At 37.6% G+C, this 21885-nt stretch overlaps 1 protein-coding gene across 4 annotated transcripts in view; it reads right to left on the reverse strand.

Annotated features, from left to right (window-relative positions):
* Window positions 1-21885, reverse strand: part of Diaph2 (diaphanous related formin 2) — an 879521-nt gene that overhangs the window by 432122 nt on the left and 425514 nt on the right. For all 4 annotated transcript variants that reach the window (XM_074062667.1, XM_074062668.1, XM_074062666.1 and 1 more), the window contains one exon: window positions 15443-15544. In XM_074062667.1, coding sequence (XP_073918768.1) covers window positions 15443-15544 — 102 coding nt within the window. The remainder of the gene's footprint in view (window positions 1-15442; window positions 15545-21885) is intronic.

The following is a 21885-nucleotide window of genomic DNA, read 5'->3' on the forward strand; positions in this document are numbered from 1 at the left end:
ACAAGGAAACATGGTCTCTAATTGTTCTCCCATACCTGACAGCAAGTTTTTCTCACCCACAATTAATGAATGTGTATTTTCAGGGCCCAGTGAAGAACACAGCTCATTATCCACTGGTAATAAAGTAAATATTGTGTTGTGGTCCATTTAACCATTTTAAATTCATACTATATATTTACTAATACTAATGTTACCATTTGAGAATAGGTTCTTATAAAAATCAAGAGACTATAGAGGAGGTGAATACCTCCTTAAAAGGAGATACCAATCAGTACGTATAGGCCCCATCAACAGAACTTTCACAATCATAAATGTAAACTTTTTATGATACCAAGGTATACTAATAGACAACAGTTGGACATCCTGATTGAACAATAAAGTCACCGTTTTGTGAATCAGCCAAAATGGCAGCCCCACCCTTAAACAAATTCTCCTGCTCTGAGACAGCCCCACCCCTACCAGAGACTACTGCACCTGTACTAACTTCCTTACCCTCCCCCTTCTATAAAAGCCACTGCTCACCCAGACTCGGAGCTGCGCCATCTTTTCTCCTGCGAGCCTGTCAGTTTGGGCCTGCCATTAAACTTTGCTCTATGGACATGAGTTTTCTCCTGAGCTTTCTTTGAGAGCGGCGTTTTTCCTAACATTTGGTGCCGAAACCCGGGATCGGGTTGAGTTCCCGGCACTGAACTTGCTCTCCCAGCTTTCCTCTGGAATCTGAGCTGCTTTACCAGGACCCCCAATCCTAGAAAGCGCCACTCTCTCACTAGCTCACAGGGAAGTTCCTCCTCCCCAGCGCGCCTCCAACCACCATCCACCACCGGCCAATCTTCCCTCAAGGTCCGCTCTCCCTCGGTGAGTCCTCCTCGCACGCAGAGCTGTGGTCTCTCTCTTATTTCCTCAAAAACCCTAGCGCTAGGTCACAGCTCGCTCTCATCCCGTGAACTGAGTTCCCCACTTGGGACTGTGGACCCCCCAGTAGTGAAGACGTTCCTTCTGGGGGTTGTTTTCCACATTTCTCTCTCTCTCCTGAGGACCTGATATTTCGGGGACGCCCGCCGTATCTCTCCTCAGGTCAGGCCTTCACCATGGGTGTTGGACCTTCCAAATTCCTTCAGACTCCCCAATGGGATGTCTCCTGGCCAACCTTGGGCCCCTCTGCCTAACACCTGATCTTAAGCCACAAAAGCTCATTTTTCTCTGTAATCAGGCCTGGCCCCAATATCCAATGGACAATGCCTCCAAATGGCCACTTAATGGCACTTTCAATCCCGATATTTTAAGGGATCTATGCAATCTCTGTGAGCGTGCTGGTAAATGGAAGGAACTTTCCTACGTCCAATCCTTTCCCTATCTCTGCATCAAACCCTCCCTCTGTACTTTCTGTTGCCCTGCGCACATTCTATTAGCCTGTAAACCAGTTTCCAAATCAGCCAATTCCTCTCCCAAACCTCCTCCTTCCCCATGTAAGCAGACTTCTTGCACTGCTTACCATGCCTATCTCCTCCTATCTTCCTAAAAAACTTTCCCCATCATGGAGTTAAGCAAGCCACTCCTTGCCAATTCTGGCCTCAAGGCAGTTCCAGCTCTGAGAGAGGTCATGCTTTACTCAGTGACCGGAGAGTGGAGGTTTAATTTTGCTGAAAGCCTGCCAGTACCAATCAATGGGAGCAACCTAGAGACACAGGTGATGGCTAATCCCTCAGGCATGTGTCATGCCTCCAGGCTCTGCCTTCCCCTCCCTTACCTAAGATGTCAGCACACCTTTTCTGCCTCCTCCATGGTTTCACCACATGTCCTTTGTCTCTGTCTGCCTTCCCCTCCCTGGGCTTACTGGGACCCTGCCTCCCATGAAAAACCTGTAGCATGGTACCTTATGACTTACGTTATTCCAACTAGTTTGCCAGGCCTCTAAGTCTAAAGTAACTTTAAATCAGCTGCTTTACAAAAGCGCTTACAAAAACCTGCAGCTGCCACGCTTATGCTCTAACTCCACCCCCACAAGGGGAGGAAGGAAAGCAAACAGGTGCACCTGTGCACAGGATGCTGGCTTCTGGACACAGCAAAAACGCCTGCCATAGCTAAGAAAATCCATAGAGAAGACCCAGTACATCCTGGGCCACCAGCCACACGTGGTGATGGCTGTGGCCTGCCACCACTTCCCCTAGAATAAACGTGCGCAGAGTACACAGGAAGAGGCGACAAGCCGCAGGATCAGGCCTAGGCAGTCAGGGTCACATGTCCCAGGTGTCTGTGGAGGGAGTGACGCCTTGCAGAAGTCCTGCTCCTAGCCCCACCTCACACCTCAGGGCATCAGACCCAGCCCTTGTAAGCTAATTGTTAGCTCAAGGTTATAGTTCCAGAAATAACAAAATAGACACTACTGTGGTCTCTAAACCTCTCATTTAGAATTTTCTATACCTTTGGCCTCAACATAAATTTTTCCCTCCAAATATTAACACTAGTTGTCCCATATGGCACTGTTATTGGCCTGAAATGCCCTCTGAATGCCCTTCTCTAACTTTACAAATGATTTCTTTGTTAAAAAGGTAGCCTTTATTAAAGAGGCTGCCTGCTGTTACCTAAAAGACAGGATCCTAATGTTTTGTTCTTTCTAGATGGGACCTGCACCTTCCAGTGTTCTGGCTGGTAGATGTTGGAAGCTTTGTACTGAGGTCGGCCTCAGTATGCCTTGGGTGACCAAGAGAAGTGGCTTTCACAGGGCTCCTTAAATTACAATAGACCTTTTCTATAAAAGTAAAAAAGTAAACTGAGGTTCCCTATACAAATTTCTACCTTCTAAGTCACTCCAATACTCAGAACCTCTTAACGACTGCTTCCCTCTTCAACAGGCAATGGTAGGAAGAGGACAAATCGTATGTCCCCTTCCAGTTATCAGATCTAAGGGAAATTTAAAAACATCTAAACAGCTGTACTGATGCCCAAATACATTCAAGCCTTTATCTCTGTGACTAGACCAGACTCTTACCTCATTAGGAAAGCAATGGGTTCGGGCCCAGGCCACTCAGGTTGGAAATGATTATGTGGCTCAAGCAGTAGAGTGCTGCTTTACAAGCATTAAGTCCTGAGTTCAAGCCCAGTACAGCCAAAGTAAAAAAATAATAATAATAATAATAATATTTGGGGCTGTGGAAGTAGCTCATTGGGAGAATGTCTGCACAGCATGTACAAAGCCCTGGGTTCAATTCCCAGCATTACTAAAAAAAAAAAAAATAAAAATAAAAAAATGGTAAAGAAGATAAGTGGCATTAATGTCACTTCAGCCATCTCATAGTAGAAAAACATAGTTTAACCTAGACCAGATCCCTCATTCTTCAAGTGAGGAAACTGAGGCCCAGAACAGTTCAGAGACCTGCTCTCCAGAGAGTCAGGTGTCAATGTAAAATAACAACTTTACTTTATAGCAACAACTTAAAAAGAAAAAAATCCTCTTACCTTTCTACAGCATCTTAAGGATGCTATCAGAAAGCATACCACGGTGGACTGAGAGTCACAGGTGAGAGAGGTTCTCCTCAAAGATAAATTTCTAACAGTCAGTCCCAGATATTTATAAAAAACTTGGACTGTGACTGAAGGGAAAAGTCATTGAACCAAGTAATACAGCTAGCCATGTCTGTATTTATGGCTATGTCTGTATGTCTGGGACCTTACTAACAGGAGAGAAAAAGATAAGAGACACCATGGCCTCATTGCTGCTCTCAGAGAGGGCCCCACCCAACTGGGGCTGTATCCTGAACTTGCTACCATGGTGGACAGGAGGGGCACTTCTGCAGAGAATGCTTAAAGGGGGACAGCCCCGCCCCCAACTGGGACCCTGCCCTCTGCAAGGGTAACCACTGGAGGTCTAAGTGCTCCCGTCACCAGATGGAAGGCAAGGTGCCACCTCTTATATATTGATGGGTCCCAGCCTCCTGTCCACCTCCTATGGATTGATGAGTCCCAGCCTCCTGGCCACACCCCACTTCTTGGCATCAATGTTGAGGAGCCATAATGGCAGAAAAACAAAAGGTCATTTTCCTCCTAGACTGTGGAGCCCATTTCTCTGTTTTACCTTTTTCTCCTGGTCCCCGGTCCAATGCCAAAAGTTATTGTTCAGGGCAAATCTGGCTAGCCCCTAGAGTGCTAGTTTACCTGCCTCTGGCCTGCTCTTGGGGAGACCTCTTCTGTCACTCTTTCCTCATAGTACCCAAAACTCCAGTGTCCCTGATGGGACAGGACTTACTATCTCAATTAAAAGCTCAAATTCTCCTCCCCCCAGGCAGCTATCTCTGCTGCCCCCTCCTTCAGGAACAAAGAAGATCCCACAGTGTGGACTGATGAGATGAGTGTAGGGTGCGCCAGGACGGCCCTCCCTTTTCAAATAAAACTCAAAAATCCCTCACAGTTTCCACACCTAAAACAATATCCCCTCAAGCCTGAGGGACATGAGGCCTTATGCCTATTCCTTAAAGCAATAAGGGCTACTAATTAGTTGCTCCAGCCCCTATAATAAATCTAAAATTCTTATAAAAGTTAATTTTAAAATATAAGTTACAAAGTAAACAACTGGAAAGGATATAGATAGGTAATAAATGTATTTTTTGGGAAGTTAAAGGAAAAAGGAATGGTTTTTTGGATGAAAAGGGATTTTGTAAAAAAGGGTTTATCCTAAAGATTGTCTCAAATAGGAAGGATAAAAACAAGCCATCAAAGGGTCTAGTATGTTATATAAAGGTCTAAGTAAGTTTTAAAAGTGCATAATAAGAAACTTCAGTGTGTGATAAAGTTGAATATAATCTAAGAGTTGCCTAAAGATTTTTAGGGTCATGTCAAACTAAAATAAAATTCTCTATGTCTATGAAATAACAAGTTTATCTTAATATTGTTCTGCTCTGAGTAACATCTACAAAAAACCATTACAGAGAAAGATTTTATCAAAGAAATTCGTGTTTTCTGCTGCTTTTGTCAAGCTTTAAGTACTACTAAATCAGAGTTCATTTACATATTTGCTTATGTGTCTTAAATGACCACCTTGTAACAGTGTTTTGTTATACTTTATCTAAATATGGTACAAACATTTAAAAAGTTAAAAGTGTCAATTTATATAAAATAATGAGCTAAAGCTCTCTTTTATCCAAGAGTGTTACATTTAAATCCTTTCAGCCCCTGCCTCCCACAGGTCACCTACCTAGGTGTGGCCTTAAAGGGACAGACTCACTCCCTGAGTCATAAATGCATCAACCTAATCTTCCTTTTCCCAACCCCCATACCATAAGACAGCTTACAGCTTTCCTGGCAGTTATAGGATTTTGCAGAATTTAGATTCCTAGCTATGTAGTCCCTGAACAGACACCTTTCTTTGCTCCTCCTAATATTCCTATTTGGGTCTTAGATAATGTATGGCCACCCATTTCTCTCTCTGTAGTTGGAGGACTCTTGAAATTGTCTAGGGAACAGCATTTCACAGTGGTTCTCCTGGCCAATGCCCATCCTAATGCCTATGTTCTTGCTCTCCTATTCTTAAGCTTCCTCCCTTGTATCACACTATATGTCTGCTATTGCTGATCAGAAATTTAACCAGTTGTACCTCCAGGGATACCAACCTCTCCAAAACTGCCCTGAAAACTGCTGTGAAGTCCCCATCCAGGACTCCACAGGAGCCTGAGGATCCTGCCCCATACAACGCCCCCTGCCAGCAGGAAGCAGCTAAAGAGACTGATGCTTCACCCTAATTCCTGATCCTCAGCCCCTACCCTCATCATTATTAAAGAAAAAATGGGGGAATGATAGAACAATAATGTCACCGTTTTGTGAATCAGCCAAAATGGCAGCCCCGCCCTTAAACAAATTCCCGTGCTCTAAGACAGCCCCACCCCTACCAGAGACTACTGTGCATGTGCTAACTTCCTTACTCTCCCCCTTCTATAAAAGCCACTGCTTGCCATCTTTTCCCCAGCCAGCCTGGCAGTTTGGGCCTGCCATTAAACTTTGCTCTATGGACGTGAGTTTTCTCATGAGCTTTCTTTGAGAGCGGCGTTTTTCCTAACACATCCAACAAAGGATTTGAGTATGTAAGGGAGTACCTTGGATAACTTAAGCTCAGAAATAATAGGAACACTGAAGCTACATCCCCAGCCACAGATACAATTATTAAAAGGCTCATGTCTCATAAAAGCACTTGAGCACACCTAAGTGATATAAGTAAATAAAACAAAAACTCTTCTGAAATGTCTGTTTGTTTTCATTGTGGTCCCTTATAGCATTTTAAGTTGACTGGCATCCTTTGTTTTATAATTCATTCCTTGAAGTGCTGTGGGAGCCTGACCAGGGTGTTACATTATGTAGGGGATTTATTTGTGTTACAAGGTACTTGTCTATCAAATCACATCAAGCAATTCTCATTTCTTTAGCTGATCTGCACTATATTAAAAAAAAGTGCATTGACAGCTTTAGTGAGAAAAGCTACAAGTGGGTTATTTCCCCAAAGAGATACAGTTTTGCTTATATAATTTGAATTTTGTACACCTCATACCCAGCCAGCCAGTGAATATTGATCTCCTACCAACCTATCATAAGAATGCACAGAAAACGGCAGAGTGTACAAAACATGTGAATGAGGAAGAGTTGAACACATGGCACTTCTATAGTCATGTGTGACCTTTACATTTCTATCATCTTTCCTTTTGTACTCTAGTTTCAACAAAATATGAATGTTAAAACTTCATTAGAGGACCAGGCATATTGGCTCATGCCTGTAATCTCAGCTACTTGGGAGGTAAAGATAAGAGGACCATTTTTTAAAGCCAGTCCAGGCAAAGATGGTGAGACCCTATTGTCTAAGAAGAACAAGGTAGGTAAGGTGGTTCGAGCCTATAATCTGAGCAATGCAAGAGGTGCAGTTAGGAGGATCATAGTCCAAGGCATGCCAGGGCAAAAAAAGTATGAAACCCTAACTGAAAAATAAGTAAAGCAAGAAACACTGAAGTGATAGAGTGTTTGCCTAACAAGCATAAAGCCCTGAGCTCAAATCCCAGTACTGCCAACCCCCACCCCAAATTCATTAGAATTAACAGATAAATTTGTAACAAATACGTTCTATTTTGACCCATTAAATGTACAAAATAATTTTGTAACTTTGACAGTAATAAAGGGAATGCGTGAAGGTACACTTAAGAAGGATGGATTTATGTTACATAGCACGCAGAACTCGCTGTTAACATGAGATATGCAGCCAATGATTGAGCAAAATTCTGTCTGGAATTTTGTGCCTATTAAATAATTAAGATTCTTATCTTTTAATAGACAACAACCTCCTCAAGGGTAGGCCCTCTCCTTCCTATATGCTATACTTCCTGCACTAAATCCAGTACTTGGCCTGGGTGAAATAATCAACAGAAATCTATCTGCCATATGGAGTAAATGGAAAATGTTTGTGTGCTAGATGTCATGAGAGATGAGGGCCATAGTTGGTCTGCAAATTGAAGCTTTGACAAAATACAGTGTCAAAACTGGACTCTACATCAGAAAAATAATGATGTGCTGATAGAGAATATTTCCCCAAAGATTATGAGATGTGGAAATTATGCATCAACAAACATCTACTCATTTTTAGTCTGAAACAGAATACAATAACAATGTCTGCCCCCAAAGACACTATAAACTCAGAAGAATCACACTAAGAAGTTAAAAAAGAATTTGAAAAAGTCCTTCTGAAAACAACAGTTTGAGGCCAAGAATGACAATTAAAACTACTGTGGTATTATGCTATTGTAATAAGGATTAGTGACACATGGGATAAAAATCAGGGTTAATTTTTTTTTTTTTACTTAATGAAAAAAAATCAATTGCAAAACTGATTGACAGCCATAGATTTGCTGTGAATATTCTATTTTAGGTGGTTTTGTTTTACCTTGTTTTATCGCAAAAGCAGATGAAAATGAACAATCCTGGCATGAGAATGGATTATTATAAGATGTTAATGAAATGAACAAGAATATAAATACAGGGCCTTGAGAATGAATCATAGTGAATTTTCTTTTAACTGATTTCAAAATTATTAAACCAGGTTTTTCTCAGATAAAATGAATAGATGTGTAGAAGTAAAAACTAGGATTCATATGTACAGAAAGAATAAAAATAGAAACAATCAGGGCATTACATATCAAAATACTGAACATTCTGAACAAGCAGATAAAATTTAAAAAATGTGATTTCTCTGACAAATATGTAGATCTGAAAAATGATTTAATAGAGAGGACCTATAATTTTCTATCCAAACTAATTACCTTTGATGATATCTAAGAGAAAAATGAAACTTTCAAAAATTTTGTATTCACCCTGCTAAGCTATCTTGAGCTTATGAGCTCTTGTGAGGCTTTAAAAAAATTTTAAAAGCACAACTTTATCATTATACTTCTAACTAGAGGCATAAATCTTCTCCTCCCACCTTTAGGTATTTGTGCAAAACAAAAAAATTTCAATGTGCTATAAGCAATATCACATAGTCTGCACTTTTCATTATAAAGATTTTTATGTGCAAGGCTATCTCAACATCTTTTTGTTAGATTATAGCTTTAGAAGGTTTTTAATTGAAAAATATGGGTAATTTTGAAGTCAGAAAAACAAAGTACCGATTACTAAGAGAACTAATTATTGCCTTCTTTTCTCAGAAGATGTGTTAGTTTAATAGATATACACAGTATGGGTCTCTATCCCCAGCGCAAGACAAGTGGGAATTTCCATAGCTCTGAGGTTTGAGAACAGCTGAGCTGCAAACATACTTGGAAGAGTCTAAAGGCTCCTGCTGGGGGTTTGAACTGTCAGAGCATTCAGAGATCTGTGCTTTTCTTTGAGTAAAGGTACAGCACATAATTACAACGATGTACCAAATTCAATTCTGTGGGAGGCAGGCTGGAAGACAAATCAGTGGGAAGCTATGCAGCTAATCTACCCCCTTAAAGAAGAAGATTACTGACCACAGAAGGTGTGGGAACTAGCACAGCCCTCTTACCAGGAGGTCTGTCTCCAGACAGAGGAAAGGTCCCCGGGTTGGTTTATTTTTTTTTTTTTTGGCGGCGGGGGGGGGGGTGTTTCTTTTTCTCTTTTTTTTCCCCTCTCTTTTCTCCCAGTTGATTAAATGTGATTATAAAGAAACGCAAGGATGTGACTGCGAAAAGGTTAGAGAAAGCTCAGCAGCCCAGTCACTGTCTCAGAAAAGCTTCTTTCTTCCACAATTTCTGTCACTTTTGCCAATTTTATTGTTTCTTATTATTCCTATTATCTTCCTCAATCTTCCAGGAGTAATCTTATTTCCAGCATGTGTCTACCCTAGCTGATGGGATTTTGGTTTTGATTGTCTAGGAAGTTATGTAATAATGGAAACTCCATAGGGCACTAGCCAGGATTCAAGGAATAAAATCAGCAAAGAATATGTACTCTTTAAGAAGGCAGAAGGGCTCGTGGTATAGCTCAGTGGTAGGGTACTTGCCTAGCATTGCTGAGGCTCTGGGTTCTATCTCAAGAACAAGAGGGAAAAAGACAAGGAAAGAAAAGGTTTCAGGAAGAAGTTTAAATTTTTCAATGTGATCAAGTACCATATGGACAGGACTAGAATGAGTCCACTCGATTTTCCATTTGTGCTAAAAGATACAACAAAGATCTGTTAGGTGCACATCATGTGAATAAAATCAATGTGATTCATCCACCTAAAACTTGCAATCTATTAGGAGTTATTGACATTCAGCAAATAACCTCACAAACAATTAAAAATCATAGTAATTTCTAGACAGGAAAATAATAAAAGGAGCTCTGAGAGAATTTAACAAGAAACCTATTTTTGATTGATAGGTGGCAGCATCTCTTGGAAAGCAAAATTAAAAAATTAAAGCTAAGTCTTTAAGAATAACCTTGCTGGAGAGAGGCAGGCAGGGGATGGAAGTAAAGGAGGTCAGCATGTACAATGATCCTGAGGCAGGAAAAGTGTTTTCATCCAAACACTTGAAAAATGAAATGCAATGTGGCTGAAATGTAATGACTAAGGGGCCAAACAGCAGGCTTGTACCTTTCTTTTAGAGAGACGAAGTAGGTGTCAGATGAGACAGTGCTGTAGCTTTCATGCTATAGAACAGCACAGATGCTTTAAATGGTAAATAATATGATGGAATACAAAGCCACTCTAGAAAAACATCTCACTGACAGCTGTGCCAACATTGATTTGGAGAAATGCTAAAGTATAAGCCAGAGAAACAAGCTAAACATACTGTAATGGCTAAAGAGAATGGCCATGCTGGCTTGGATTAAGGCAGTGGCAGCACAGATGGAGAGAAGTGAATAGATTTGATGTATATTTTAGTTGTGATGAGGAGGTAAATAATGACCTTCCCTAGATCAATTTCAATACATTATTTAAGGAAGAATCCTGATTGCTTCTGGTTGAACAGCAAGCGAGTAGTAAGGAAGTAGAGAACAAATGGAGACTAATCTTTGATGAAGCTGATGCGAGGAAATAAAGAGAAGGCAGGAACTAGCAGAGATCTCAGGGTGAATGATGCATTTTCATTCATCCACCTATCCAGTTCTTCATTTTTAGGCAACAAGGTACTTAAGACTCTTTTTCCTTAAGAGAAGGGCACAGTGGAGACTGACAAATTGAAGAGGCAATAGAGTAACTAACAAAAGTAAAATAGGCAAGAAATACTGCTACTCTAAAGTAGACAGGGGATAACGATGCCTGAAACAGAGGTATTGAAAAAAAAGCATGTAGTAGAGCATCTGCATCTCTGTCTCTCTCTTACACACACATACACACACAGACACGCATGCACACACATACACACACAGGTACACACAGACACACACAGACTTACACATACACACAGGTACATACAGACACACACTTACATACACACAGGTACACACAGACACACACTTATATACACACAGGTACACACACCAGTAGAGCACAGTATTTAAAACACTGGCTATGAATTAAGAATGTCTAGTTTTGAATTCTGCATCTACTTTTTACTAGCAACTTTGGACAAGTTACCTAGCCATGCTTGGCCTCATTTCCCTCACTCACAATACACAGCTAGTAACAGAACCAACTTCACAGCATTCTTCACAATGTGTAAGATAGTACAAAGTAAACATGTTTAGCATAGAATAGGACACAGTCAGTGCTCTTTTTTATTTATAACAATAACAACAATATTAGTAATAATAATTGAGCACCTTTTTCTGAAATTTGACACAATAAGTTAATAAAAGATATGGGACTGGGAATATAGGTTAGTGGTAGAGTGCTTGCCTAGCATGGGCTTTGGGTTTGATCCCCAGCACAGCAAAAAAGAAAAAAAATCATTATGCCAAGCATGGCAGTGTAGAGTCTCAGCTACTCAGGAGACTGAGACAGAAGATCACTTGAGCCCATGAGTTGGAGACCAGTTTGAGTAACATAGCTTCTAGAAACCATAAAAACAAAACAAAAGACATGGCTAGAAATAACTTTGAAGGTAGGAGAGACACTGGAAGTTATAAAGTCTAAGTGTTTTCAGTTCTCTTTGGCAGGCAAAAATTTCTTTGTAGTAAGTGAAAAAAGAGTGCAGATGGGACAAAAGACTTGAGGGTGAGTGAGAAAAGAAAGGCAGAATGAGAATGCTAGAGAGCATGAGTTTTATTCTGTAAATGCAGGGTGACATTGAAGGGTTTTGATATAGAAATCATGTGATAAACATAGATTTTTAAGAGGAATACACTAATTAACAGCATCAATGTGGGAAGAGAGCTGAGGCAAAGAGCCTCTCCACATCAGAGCCTGTCTCATTAGTGAAAATGGTTCTGAGCTTTTCCAAAGTTCTCCTCACTATAGACTCCTGATAGCATACTGATATGTTCAGAAAGAAGTAATTTAGTTTCTGCACTGTTTTAGCAAAATTCTTACTTTTGCCAATTGAAAATATGCTACTTTTTAATTTCAGGGTCACACTTGTATTTAATAATAATCCTGTAAATTCAATTCAATACACATTCACTGCCTATTTTGTATAAGATACTATTCTAAGCACTGCAGAACACATGTTTAAAACAATAAATTACTTCATTCATTCAAAAATTTTATACTGCCAGGCATGGTGGCACATGCCTTGTAATCCTAGCTACTCAGGAGGCAGAGATCAGGAGGATCAAGGTTTGAGACCAGCCCAGGTAAAAAGTTAGTGATGTCCCAACCTGATCAGTAAGTTGGGCATGGTGGCACACGTCTGTGGTCCCAGCTACACAGGAAGACTAAAGTCCCATACCAGCTTAGGCGAACGCCCAAGACCCTACCTGAAAAACTACAGCAAAAAGAGGACTGGGGTGTGGCTCAAGTGGTAGAGTGACTGCCTAGCAAGTGCAAGGCCCTGAGTAAAAACCTCAGCACCACCAAAATATACATTTATTTATTATCCTTAAGATGAGTTTACCTAAACTTTTATTTGCGAGCTCATGATTTATACTATTTGGGGCAATTTACATAGTACAAACTGCTTTGTAACATCCGTGACTTTCCTTGTCCTTGTGTTTCTTCCCATACACATAAAACTAAGTATGGTGAACGAAAATAAGAGGACTAGGTGAATTCATGTACACACAGCCCGAGAATTATTTATGGTTATGCGCATAAACAAGAAATGTCTTCCATTTTCTACTTTGCCTTTAGTTCAGAAGGTATATCGCTTTTTATGTTCCCAAACTTCATTTCCTCAGTGTGGTACCAAGGATATTCCTCTTGAAGGACTTGCTTCGCAAACTAATACATCTTCCAAGATAAACTACATTCAGAAAAAAAATCAGCTTCAGAGAAATTGTGTCCTGTACCTACTGTAAAACTCATAACCATCATAACACAGCTGAGTTCTCAGATGGTACATAGCCCTGCTACAATTATAATATGAATCTGAGCAGTTTAGGTTTCAATTGTGGACTTGGGTCTAGAAATTTTTATTATTTAACATTGTGAACTGCTGATAGTTAATAAATAATATCTAGCTGATACAAATGACTAATAGATCTGACTCAAAAATTAGAGAAAACAACTCCTCAGGTACATTATATGTTCTGTTTGATCCAAAATACACATTTTTAAGGATTTGACATGGCAATGCCATATGTTAGAATAAAAGACCTCTAACTATGAACGAGCAGTTATTGCATATGCTGAAAAGGAACATGTTTGACTTTAAAGAAGCTTTTTAAATTGCAAAGGACCAAATCAGATCAATTCTAACATATAACTATTTTAAAAGACTGCAAAATAATTTGCATGAAGCAGACAGTGTTTATCTATCAGGCCCAATGGTAATTTAAAAATTCTTACTATGAAGATGGAAAATATTCAGGGAACCAGAGAAAAGTTGGCAAGCATAATGGAACTGCTATTCATACAGCAAGCAAATTTGTATTGAACACCTACGTGAAAAACAGGTTTTCCTCCAAGAAATTAAATAAATCATGATGCCCTTTTTCCTCTCATTTTTTGCCAATTATCTGAATAGCAGTTTTAAGAAATGCTGAAAATATATAACTTTATTCTTTAATACATAATTCATACCTTGTTATCTTTTGAGACACTTAAAATGCAGGGGGTTAATAAAGAAAACTAATTCACCCCAATATTAATTTAACCACATGAGGTGTATTTATAAGATTTTTGTTGAAATAGCACATTGCAAGCTTTCATTCAATTAATGACTATAGGAAATCTGAAAATATTTGGGCTTTTTCTTTTCTTTAATATTTCAAATTGATTTTTATTTTATTTTATTTTTATTATTCATTTATTCACATGTGCATACATTGTTTGGGTCATGTCTCCCCGCTGTCACACCCCCCCCCCACCGCCTTCTCGCCCCCTCCCCCTTCGCTTCCAGGCAGAACCTGTTCTGTGCTTTTCTCCGGTTCCATTGAGGAATAGAAATAAGCAATAATAAGAAAGACATAGTGTTTTTGCTAGCTATACAGAGAGATTCCTAGCATTGCTTTCATGTACAAACATGTTACAACCCAGCTTGATTCATCTCTAACTGACCTTTTCACTAGTTTCTAATTCCCTTCTCGTGTTGACCTCTATTGCTTTAAGGTTTCTGTATTAGTTCCTCTGCAGTGGGGACATCAAATGCTTTCCTGTTTTGGGTTTTCTATCTAACCCCATACCTCCCATATGCGTTCTCCCCTTGTCATGTGATCCAAGTCCAACCACATTGCTGCATTTGCCCTAGATCTAAACTCTGCATATGAGGGAGAACATACGATTTTTGGTTTTCTGAGTCTGGCTAACCTCGCTCAGAATGATGTTCTCCAGTTCCATCCATTTACTTGCAAATGATAAGATTTCATTCTTCTTCATGGCTGAGTAAAATTCCATTGTATATAAATACCACATCTTCTTGATCCATTCATCAGTAGTGGGGCATCTTGGTTGTTTCCATAACTTGGCTATTGTGAATAGCGCTGCAATAAACATGGATGTGCAGATGCCCCTGGAGTAAGCTGTGTCACATTCCTTTGGGTATATCCCCAGGAGTGGGATTGCTGGATCATATGGCAAATCTACATTTAGATTTTTAAGAAGCCTCTAAATTTTTTTCCAGAGAGGTTTCACCAGCTTGCATTCCCACTAGCAGTGTACGAGGGTTCCTTTTTCCCCACATCCTCACCAACACCTGTTGTTGGTGGTGTTTTTGATGATGGCTATTCTAACAGGGATAAGGTAGAATTTTAGTGTGGTTTTGATTTGCATTTCCTTTATGGCTAGAGATGGTGAGCATTTTTTCATGTGTTTTTTGGTCATCTGAATTTCTTTTGAGAAAGTTCTGTTTAGTTCAATTGCCCATTTCTTTATTGGTTCATTGATTTTGGAGAGTTTAGTTTCTTAAGTTCCCTATATATTCTGGTTATCCGTCCTTTGTCTGATATATAGCTAGCAAATATTTTCTCCCACTCTGTGGGTGGTTTGGGCTTTTTCTGATATAATATATACCACAGAAAACAGTCTCTAGTATTTTGCTATTTATCTACTTGTTAACCTTTTATTTTAACCTAAGTTTTGGGGGGGCCAAATTCTAACATTGAAATCTAAATGGAAGAAAAATTAGCCAATACAATAGTGCATACTATTTTGCATATATAAATAGAATTAAATTTCATGCTGTTTTAGAGAGGATCCCATGGGATATCTTGACATATTTCACGAATGTAAAATTAATTTGGTTATTTTTCAATACTACAGCAAGTATAATAAGTCAGTAAGGAATTTTTTCTGACAGTTGATATTATACTTAATTATGCAGTTACACAGTAACAACAACAAAAAAATATCACCAACTGAAATGTCTTTCTTTTCACTGCTCTGACAAGTGTTACCTCCCAGCTGAGTTTGTGGGCCTTTATGCTCAATACGTACCACAACTCCAAATTGCTCAGGCTCACAGAGGTCATCATATTCATTCTTCAGCTGTGCTAATTCATTGAGTACCTTCTGCTCAGGAAGATGTTTCACAAGGTTCTAAAAAGAAATAAAAGTATAAAAGGTCAGTATTTTATTATTAGGATTTTAAGCATACATTAATAATTTCAAAGGTGATTAACTACTATAATAAATTTCTGATTGTGGTAATTTTATAATATGAAGTATCCTCCAAACATTGACAAAAAACAAACTATAATGAAATGTGAATAAAATATATAAATTCATTTGCTTTCTACATATTATGGTATATAAATGTTAAATAAAATTATTATATACACACGAATTGCATTCTAAATAGAGTAACTTTCTGGGTATTACAAACAGAAAAAAATTAAGCTTGATTTCCTTTCATAATAATAAAGTTTAACTGAAAAACAGAAAATAATATGTAAAATTAGCTCATATATAGAAAAGAAAAGGAAAGGAAAGAAGGGAAAGGTCATGCATTTAAGGAAATCTTTGTTGAGTGAATGGCTGACAATACAGATAACAAAATGTGAATTTCAGTGAAACATATGACAAGGAATACACACTTTTCAAAAATTGGAAAAATAACCAATGGATAGATACAACCCTCAATAAATAAGAATCAACAGTTTGCAAGGACAGGCAGAATCAGATTTCCAGAGTTACATCATTATAATATATAAAATGTCCACTTCTCAATAAAACATTACAAAGCATTCAAAGAAATAGGAAATATTCAAAGAAATAGGGCTCATGCAAAGGGAAAAAAATTTGGAAGAAACTACAAATGAAGAGGTCCAAATATTGGAGCTACTAGTAAAAACACTAAGTCAAATGTCTTAATCATGCCCAATGCACTAAATTATTCCATGGAAAATAAATAAAGAAAATTAGAAAAAATGATGTATGAATAGGTATCAGTAAAAAGTTAAGATTATAAAAAGGAATAAAAAAATTATAGACGTGAAATATAAAGTAGTCAAAATGAAAAACTCACTAGAGGTATGCAACAGATTTGAGAAGAAGAAGAAAGGATCAATGAACTTGAATGTAAAGAAACTGAAATGATTCAGTCTGAGAAATGGAAAGAAAGAAGAATGAAGGAAAATGAACACAGCCTGAGGTTCCTCTGAGAAATCATAAAGCATATCATCATACACACTATAGGATATTCAAAATGAGAAAAAGGGACAGAAAAATATTTGAAGACATAATGGTTAAAACTTCTGCACTCTGAGGGTTGGAGGGATGCTCAAGGGGTAAAGCACCTGCCTGGGTTCAAATTCCAGTAGTATGAAAAACAAAATAAAACAAAAAAATTTCTGAACTCTAGGGAAAGATATAAATATATATACCCAAGAACCTCATCAACTGAAGTTGTAAAACCTATGAGAGAATTTTTAAAGCAGCAAAAGAGAGGTGAAATGTCACAAAGAAGTGATCTCTTCAATAAGGTTAATACCTGTCTTCTCAAAAGAAACTTTCAGAACCAAAAGATAGTGGAATGATTTATATAAATTAATGAGAGAAAAAAAATGAAACTATCAACCAGAAGTTCTATATCCAGAAAAACTATCCTCCTTCAACAATGAAAATTATTCCCAAACAATTAACAACAACAACAACAAAAAAAGACCCATAAAGCCTAGATAGTTCATTGCTAGCAGATCTGGTCTATAAGAAATATCAGCAGAAGTTTTACAGGCTGAAATAAAAGTCAATTAAATAGTAACTAAAAAAAAATAATAAGACACAAGGACAAGTATAAAGGTAGCTACATGTAAATAAACAGTCAATGTTTTGTACTTTTTGTTTTTGACTCCTTATTTTTTCCTATATGACTTAAAAGCAAATACATAAAACAATAATTATAAATCTATGTTACTGGGCATATAATGTATAAAGATATAATCTGTGACAATAAAAATATAAAAGGATTGGGACAGAGATGGATGGGAAGACAGTAGTTGTATGTTATTGAAATTTAATTGCTATTATTAAAACTAGGTTGTTATAATTTTTTTTATTATTGTTGTACTAGGGTTACATTGTGATATTTACAAAATTTCTTACAATATATCATAGTTAAATTCATCCCCCTCCATCATTCTCCTTTATCACCTCTCTCCTCATTCCTGGAATAGTTTCAATAGATCCTCCCACTGGTCCCCACCACTCAGACCTGTCTGTTTTGGCTTCCTGTTTCCTGTTTTTATAAAAAAAAATTGGCATTTTTTGTTTGTTTAAGATAGCTATACAGGATGTTTCACTGTGACATTTCTATGTATATATGTACTATAAACAATATTGGTTCATAATTCTAAAATATTAATTATAATTCTCAATGTAACTACTAAGAGAATAACTACAAATCATCAGAAAAAAAAGATGAAAATAAAATGCTGATTAAAAAACCTTAATACCGCTAGGAGCCAGTGGCTCACACCTGTACTCCTAAGTACTTGGGAGACTGAGATCAAGAGGATCACATTTCGAGGCCTGCTTGGGCAATAAGTTAGCAGAAACCTCCATTTCAGCCAATAGCTGGGTGCAGTGGAGCACGCTTATCATTCTAATCTACACAGGAGGCTAAGATTTGGAGGACTGTGGTTCAGAGCCAGCCTGGGGGAAAAAAGTTTGTGACACACTGTCTCAATGGAAAAAAAGCTGGGCATGGTAGTGCACGCCTGTCATCCCAGAGATGGTGGAAAGCTTAAAATAATAGGATCGTGGTCTATGTTAGCCTGAGCAAAAAGTGAGACCCCCCCCATCTCTAAAATAATGTGAGCAAAAATGGCTGGAGGCCTGGCTCAAGCAGTAGAGCATCTACCTAGGAAGTATAAAGCTTTGAATTCAAACCCCAGTACCATCACCAAAACAAACAAACAAAACTCACTTCAATACAAGAAAAGAATGTAGGAATAGATAAACTGAGAAGTAAAATCAATGTTAAGTTAAATAGATAATAGCTAATCTTCAGTTAAAAGTAAGTTCTTTAAATATAAATGGACTCAGATTTTCAATTAAAACAGTTTGGGGCCAAGAGCTGGTGAGTCACACCTATAATCCTAGCTATTCTGGAGGCAGAAATCAGGAGCAAATAGTTCTCAAGACCCTATCTGAAAAATACCCAACACAAAGGGCTAGTGGAGTGTCTCAAGTGGTAAGAGTACCTGCCTAGCAAGCGTGAGGTCCTGAGTTCAAACCCCAGTGCCACCAAAAAAAAAAAAAGCAACAAAAGATAAAGAAGGTTACTATATATGGATAAAAGACTTAATTCATCAAAAAGGTATAATACTTATAAATACATGCCCACTAAAGAACAAAGCTCCAAAATTGAAGAAAAAATTGACAGAACTGAAGGGAGAAATACTGAGATTTCTACACCCTACTTTCAATAAGTGATACAACAGTAAGACATAAGATTAATATGGAAACAGAAATTGACTACACTATAAACCAATTGGTTTTAATAGACATATACAAAACACTTCCAAACAAAAACAGCCAAATACATTTCTTCTCAAGGATTCAAAGAACATTCTCTAAAATGAATCAGATGTCAGGTCACAAAACAAATCCTAATAATTTTTTAAAATTACATAAACAGGTAGTGCAGATTTATAGGACAACTACTTCCATTATAACAAAACTTTCCCCTAGTTCATGAGGTAGGAAATGTGGCATGTGATGACCAAGTGTCATCCCTGTTTCAGCATGAGACCTATTACAATAAGCTAGAAATAAGTTTCATTTTTATTAAATAAACCACTTTCAGTAGTGATGTTAACAGAGAGCATTAACATTGTACCCCTCAGTGAATAAAGCTTTGAGTAAAATACTTGACATTCTTCATAAGGAACAAGACACAACTTGAAATATAAAAACATGTACAATTCCATGAGGAAATGAGTAGCTTGTCTTAGAACAAAAAAGAGTGGACAGTGCATGAGTGTGGTTTGTATCACAGAATAAGCATGAACACAAATATGCACAAGTTTGTTCAAATATTAATTACTCCCTGGTAGAATGTACTAGTAGGGAGTCTTACAAGAATTATTTGGCATACAATTATTAGCCAGGATTTCTTCTAAGTGTCATTCCATGAGAATGTGGCCATAAAGACTTGGACCAACATAACAAGCCTTCTGTTACTAATTCTGATTTACAAATTTTAATAAGTTTTAAAGAGAATGAAATCATACAAATTATCATTTATAACAGCAATGGAAAGAAACTAGAAAAAAAATAACATAAGGAAAAGTGAAATATTCCTAATTATTCAGGAACTTAATAAACACAAACAACCAATGGGTCAAAGAAGTAGTAACAAGAGAAATTAAAAAATACTTTGAATGAATGAAAGTAAAACACATACCAAAACTTATGAAGTACAGTTAAAACAGAAGAAAAATTACAGAAACAAATCCCTACATTAAAAAATAAAAATCTTGGTAGGGGGGGAGAGGGAGGGGGGAGAGGGAGAGGTAGGGGGGAGGGGGGAAGGGGGGAGAAATGACCCAAACATTGTATGCACATATGAATAAAAAAAAAAAAAAAGAAAATCTTAAATCAGTAACCTAACTGTATGTCTTAAAAGATCTAGAAAAAGAAGAAGAAACTAAACTCAAATCTAATAGCAGGAAGGAAATTAAAAAAGTAATTTTAAAAGACAAACTTTTAGCTATCTAAGAATAGAAGTTCCACTTCTATTAATAATGGTATCAAAATAGTATGTACAAAAAATACTACCCCATCATCACTAGAATGACTGTTATCCAACAAATGGAAAATAACATGTTGGTGAGAATGTGGAAAAAATGAAACAATTGTGCAATGTGGGGGGGAATGTACAATTGTTTCAACATCATGGAAAACAGTTTGGTAGTTCCTCAGAAATTAACACACCAATACTATATGACCCTGCATTTCTATCCCTATTGTGGTGGTTATTTGTCAATGTGATAGGACCCAGGGGTACCCACATTAAACCAGATTTTTTGGGTGTGTCTGTAAGGGTTGTGAATTGTTAGACTCAGTAAAATGGATTGCCCTCCCCAGTTTATTCTGCTTGCTGCCTGCCTGCTTGAACTGAAACAATGATATTCTGTATCTGGACTGGGATTTTCACCCAGGTTCTCAGAACTTCATACTTAGGACTTGGACTGAAAATACACCATGGGCTTTCCTGGGTCTCCTGCATGCAATACTGTAGATCATTTGACTTCTTAGTTGCTCTAATGGACTAAGGCAATTTCTCACAAAAAGTCTCTTTATATGCTATTGCAATAAACAACTCCTCACAGCAAGTCACTTTATACACACGTTATTGCCAGAATGTTAATTCTGGAGAATTCTGACTAATATACACAGCTATGTAAACAAAAGAACTGAAAGCAGATATTGTTCACAAATGTTCACAGCATCATCATTCATTATCCAGAAAATGAAAAAAATACACCTGTCTATCCCCCTCCCTATTTTTTGGCAATACTGGGGTTTGAACTCAGGGCTTCCTACTTGCTAGGCAGATGTTCTACCACTTGAGACACTCTGCCAGCCCTTATACCTGTCTATCAACAAATACATTGACAAAACATGGTATATATATATACAATAGAATCTGATTCAGTTATAAAGGAATGAAATTTTGAGACACATACCACAATATGGATGAAAATCAAATGCATTTTTCTTTGTGAAGTAAGATAGATACAAATGATCAAATATTGTATGATTCCATTTATAAGAGGTATTTTATGAGAGACATAAAATAAGATTGAAGTTAGCAGGAGCTGAGAGAGTTATAGGAGGAGTGTGTAGGGAGTTACTGCTTACCACCTATAGTTTCAGTTTGAGATGATGAAAAAGTCCTGGAAATAGTGGTGATGATGACAAAACAATGTAAATGCACTTAATTATACATTAAACATGGGCAAAACTGTTAATCTTTGTTATGTATTTTTTCATAATAAAAACAGAAGTAGAGTAGGCAACATAATAACACAAATCCCATAGAAACCAAGTGTATCATACCCCACTGTATGTGCCCTTTTATTCTCCTCATTTATCTTCTATCTTCCCACTTAATTTTGCCTTTCCATTAAGCTCTAGACCTGCAAAGGTACCCAGTGTCTAACTAATGAGACGCAAGTTTTAGAATATTATTCCCTTTGAGTTAAAAGAAATATAGAGATGTAGATGTTGAAATGAAATAAAAAAATACAATACTTTGCTTCACTAACATGATTTTTCTCATACAGAATGAAAAGATAACTTATTATCAAGGTATTATTTCCATTTTTCTAGGCTATTTTGGATGCATGGAAATTATCCAATTATTTTTTTAAATATTTCTGTTACTGGCCTTTTTTGTAAAGTATGTTATTAAGAAAAAATACTCAGCTTTG

Source organism: Castor canadensis, chromosome X (genome assembly GCF_047511655.1).
Source record: "Castor canadensis chromosome X, mCasCan1.hap1v2, whole genome shotgun sequence".
In the NCBI taxonomy this organism is placed as follows: domain Eukaryota; kingdom Metazoa; phylum Chordata; class Mammalia; order Rodentia; family Castoridae; genus Castor; species Castor canadensis.